At 35.1% G+C, this 5,461-nt stretch overlaps 1 protein-coding gene across 1 annotated transcript in view; it reads right to left on the bottom strand.

The window, feature by feature from the left end:
* LOC107099779 (secretory phospholipase A2 receptor-like) overlaps positions 1-819 on the bottom strand; it is a 9,049-nt gene extending 8,230 nt beyond the window's left edge. The window contains exon 1 of the mRNA XM_015398040.1: positions 318-819. Coding sequence (XP_015253526.1) covers positions 318-819 — 502 coding nt within the window. The remainder of the gene's footprint in view (positions 1-317) is intronic.
* Positions 820-5,461: the final 4,642 nt, after the last annotated feature.

Here is a 5,461-nt window from a genome sequence, read left to right as displayed (position 1 = left end):
AAGTCATCATCCTCTGTTTCTGAATTAAACAGCTGCGCTAAATCAGACATGCCAATTTCCCCTTCTTCGCTGTCAGAGTCACTTTCCGTGCCGTGCGGCTCCTCGGAAATGTTGCCGGCTTTTGCGAAAGCTCGAACAACAGTGCCAGCAGACAATCCATCCGCAAACTGTGGCGTAACTTGCCGGGCGCTCCCAGAATAACAGCAAGCACAGCGTTCATTTGTTTCACCTTTTTTTTTTAATCGGCTGTGAGATGGGCACGCATGGAGTCACAGATTAACAGCGATGGTGATGTGTGGAAAAAACCACCTTTTCACCTTTTTCCTTAATAACGACTCCAGCTGAAAAAGTCTCTTTAGGCAAAGCCTTTCGCTTAAAAATCACCACCGGCAGCAGTTTCTGTCCATTTGCGTGGCAGCCAAGCACAACAGTAAACGACGCCTTTTCATACCCCATTGTGTGTATCGCTACCATGCTGGTCCCCTTCTTCTCCACCGTGTGATTCACCGGGATGTTGAAAGTGAGCGGCACCTCGTCCATGTTGGTGATGTGGCTTGGCTGGATGCGTTTGTCGGCGATGTGTTTGCTGCAGTAGGAGTGGAAGCTCGCCAGCTTTTCATTATAATCCGCCGGACGTCGCTGAGCTACTGTAGTCCTGGTCCGGATGGAAAAATTGCACCGTTGCATAAAACGAAAGCACCACGACGGACCTCCTTGAAAATGTTCAATTTTCATCTCGTCCGCTTGATTTCCATGTTCCTCTTCGTAGCTGATAGCCATCAGTTTAAACTGTGCTTCATAGGCGTGTCCCTTTGCCATTTTCAGGGTTGTTAAGACAACAATGTTCTGCATAAAGCACATACCTGTTCTTTTATACACAATCCACGCCCACACTTCCCCCTTTGACGTTCTCATGGAGGTCTCAACAACGTCCACAGCAACAACACACATAGGGCGCACCGCACTATAGGGCGTGGCGCACATTTTGAGGGAAAAAAAGACGTTTATATGCGCCTTATAGTTGCGAAAAGACGGTATGTAAGGTAACAAAGTATCTGTACACCTCTGGCTAATTGTGAGTTCTTTCAATCAAACCTATTTCCACTTTAGTTATAAATAACATCCTATTCTCACCGAATTATGGCGGATTTACATTTGAAAACATTGTTTGTCCTTCAGGACAATGGTGGCCCAAAATGTAGGGGTTTATCATCCTGTAACAAATGAGCTGCTGATTTCTACTTTGTGATTTCATGCAAGACAGTTCGCCAACCTTGCCCTGCTGTCGGTGGTTAAAGGGCCAGATGGCATCGATGCAGAGGTGTCACGTAACAGAGTAATAATACTTTTATTTCTGCTTCTACTTTAGTAATAAGCATCAATACTTTTGACCCCTCTGCAAACAGCTTACTTGGTTGGTTGAGGGATTTTGATAGATGGTAGTGGGAGGGCTATATTAGAAAAGATACTGAACGTCTGTGTTGCATCTTAAATTGATAAACTTCTACTTAGAAGGAATAAAAAAGGGTTGTGCCTTTTCAAACCTTGACCAGTGACGACTTTAGTTTTTTTTTTATTTCCAAGAATTGCTTCATGACAAAGACTTTTTTGCATGAAAAAACATGGCGTTTGCATTTGCATTATAATCCTATTGCCTTGGTCGCAAAACAACTATTTTGAATTAAAAAAACAAACATACAAGTTCCGACTCTGGGTACCATGGTACCATGCAGATGTTTTGATAGATCGGCAGACTTAGATTTTCCAGAAGTGTTTTATTAGTGTTTTAAAAGGGTCTTTAACTATAGTTATTTCGCCTGTCTAATTCTCATTTTTGTTTTTTGTTTTCTTTTATTTTCACTCGATACTGAGTTTTTGTTTTGTATAAAAAATTCAGCACAGTCTGTTTAGATTATACAGATGTGGCATTGGTATTTGGTTATATTGGGTTCCAGCACATGAAGGTGTAAAAGGCAATGAAAAGGCAGACGTATTAGCAAAACTGGATTTAGGGGGAACAATACCCGTTATAATTCCTTTTGGGGGAAAGGGGGAAGATAAATCACTTATTAAGAGTGAAGAAATGGAAAAATGGCAACAAAAAAGGTGGAATGAAGATGACAAATGAAGAGGATTATATAAAGTACAGAAGTCAGTATTAAATAGAAATATTAACGATGAAAAACAAAAGGGAAAAAGTAATAATGATGAGTTTAAGAGTGGATTATATCTATTTAAATGACAATTTATATTTAATAGGGAGGAAATATAATGATAAATGTGAAGGATGTGGAGAAAAAGAAAATGTAGAACGCGTACTGATGATCTGTAAAACTTGGGAAAGGAAAAAAATTAGAATGGAGTCTTACAGGAATATTGGGAAATCAAGGAAATATAAAGAATATTTACAGTTTAAGGAACGTATTATTTATTCATCTTCAGAATACAAAATAAAAACTATAATTTAATAGATGTAAGTAATGTTACTATACACTCATGTACAGTAGGTGGCGGTATGCACCTTAAATTTACTTGCAATCCACCATTAAAGAAAAGAAGAAGAAGAGGAAAATCTGTTAAAATGAAAATATGTTAAAATATGTTAAAATGTTTTGACTCAGACTAGTGGAACAATTTCAAACTAGGAAACTATTGACGAAAAAACTCAATTTTTACGAAACAAATTCCTATAAAATGAAAAATATGTTAAAGCAAAAATGAAATGAGTGTGCCCTTTTTACTCAGACTAGTAGAACAATTTCAAAGTAATTTTGGGTCAACTGGTCACATGACCTGGGAGCCATTGACGATAAATACCCGATTTTACAAAAAAATTTGCTTAAAAATAAAAAAGTGTTAGAATGAAAATCCAATGAGTGTGCCTCATCTACAAAGACTAGTAGAACAATTTCCAAGTGATTTTGGGTCAACAGGTCACATGACCTGGGAGCTATTGACGAAAAATACTCAATTTTACTAAAAAAAATTGCTTAAAAAATAAAAGATCAGTTAAAATGAAAAACAAATGAGTTTGTCTCATCTACAGAGACTAGTAGAACAATTTCCAAGTGATTTTGGGTCAACAGGTCACATGACCTGGGAGCTATTGACGAAAAATACTCAATTTTACAAAAAAAAATTGCTTAAAAAATAAAAGATCAGTTAAAATGAAAAACAAATGAGTGTGCCTCATCTACAGAGGCTAGTAGAACAATTTCAAAGTGATTTTGGGTCAACAGGTCACATGACCTGGGAGCTATTGAAGAAAATATATTATTTAATATTTAAATTTAGTATTAAATATAGCTTTAAAATTCAATAAAATTAAATTTATGTACAGTAATGTAAACGCATGAATTAGCACTTTATATGTCAGTTGGTCACAAGGAAAGACATTTATTAATATTTTTATGTCAGCACTGTTTGGTTCGGAAATTTGTTGACGGTCCCTAAGTGAAGCACCGAGCGCTTGGGAACGGAGCGGTGGTGAACGGCTGGCCGACATTAGCGTACATAAATCGGCTCAGCCGCGAGCTAAACACCGCTTGGCCCGCGGAGCGCGAATATCGAATATCCAACTTGAAACTAACTTCACTGCGGTTAGTTGGTGTGATAATGTACAAACAATGGAACATGTTTTTTTTAGTTGTAGTAAATATATAAATCAAAGAAGATCATTAAAAACAGAATAAGGTTTTAAGGGGGGATTGAAATTTGAGAATGTGGTTGAAAAGTTAAATAGTTTTGATGGGAAGAAAAAGATGATTGGTTTTATTTTAAATACTGGGATCATTATGAGAATTTGAGGGATAGATATTAGGATCCAATAGATGGCAGTAAGCGCAACAAGAAAATGAGAAATGCTGTTAGATTTTAGAAGAACAAAACTAGATATAAATTATCAGTTAAATCTAAAAGGTAATAACTCTGATTATCCGACTTGGGAAATTTTAAATCCATTTTTGGGGGGAAAAAAAGGAAAGAAATGAGGAGTTTTGGATGAACAGTTGAAAAAAAAATAAAAGAATTTAAAATGACCAATTTAGAAATCACTCAGAGAAAAGCAATATCAGTTATACCACCATGGATTCTACCAGAAGCAATAGTAGATCTGTCACTAATGGAAAAGAAACTAGATAAATTGCACATGGTAGATATTAATTTAGTATAGTTACATTTAGACAAGTATTATTCAAATTTATACAAATGCATCAAAAAGAACATGGAAAATAGGAATAGCTTTTCTAATACTAGAATTCAATATAAAAACAGGTAAAGGAATTTCAGATGGATTATCAAGATAAACAGGGGAAATCTTGGGAATATTATTAGCTTTACAATGGGTAGAAGATATAAAACCATTAAAAACATTCATTTGTTCAGATTCAAGCTCTGCATTATTACATATAAAATATAATCAGTCATATAGTAGGATGGACATTCTATTAGAAATATTCATAATAATCATACATTATTCAGAATAAAAAATATAGGTTTGATAGTTATATTTGTGTGGCTTTCAGCACATATTGGAGTAGAAGGAAACGATAGGGCAGATATAATGGCAAAGAGGGCAGTTCAAAATCCTGTTAGTTTACATTTAAAACAAGCAAATCAGAAGGAAACGGTATTATTAAAGAAAAACTGATGGAAAAATGGCAAAATAAAAAGGTGGGATGAAGAAAAAACAGGAAGGTGGTTTTATAAAATTCATAAGATAGTTAGAAAAAGAAGAAATGCGAGAAGGAGGAGAGATTAATAACAAGGTTAAGATTTGGACATACAGGACTTAATGAAACACTTTTCAAAATTCAAAAGCAAACTACTGGCAAGTGTGATTCCTGTGGAAAATATGAAATAATAGAACATGTTATACTGGAAAAAATGGAGAGAAGATATATGACGAGAGAGTTTGAATGTATTAAGGAAAAGATACATTTATATATTTAGTACGAATTATTTCATAGAATTTGATTATAGAGAGGGTGAATATGCGTATGATATAGATGGGTAGGATCATGCGCGGTTCTAGACAGGGGCCAGTGGGGGCCAGTGCCCCTGTAGATCAGGTCCCGGCCCCTGTTATGGCCCCTGCACTGAAGACATAATACTCAAAGAAATTCTTATGATGCGCTGGAATAGACATGGTTACTGATAGGTCCTTTGGATCTATTTAATTTTTTTTCTTTACAAATTATGTTTTACTAATTATTTAAAAACAATAAGGTGATAGCTTCAGTGGTATTGAGATAGGATCCCAGTTTTCATCTGCTAAGTTTTTTTAAATTAAAACAAAGCTGAATTTATCTGTTTTGTTCTAATTCAGATTTTATAGAAAACTGTAATTACTGTTTAAATTAAGTCAAAAATATGTAAAATTCCTAAATTATTAATATATATTGATCTAATAAGAATTTTTTTTTTCATTAAATCTAATTGAATAGAAATTTCACTTCATGCC

Source organism: Cyprinodon variegatus, unplaced genomic scaffold (assembly GCF_000732505.1).
Source record: "Cyprinodon variegatus isolate N-32 unplaced genomic scaffold, C_variegatus-1.0 Scaffold907, whole genome shotgun sequence".
NCBI lineage: Eukaryota > Metazoa > Chordata > Actinopteri > Cyprinodontiformes > Cyprinodontidae > Cyprinodon > Cyprinodon variegatus.
This window is presented reverse-complemented; position numbering and strand designations above follow the sequence as displayed.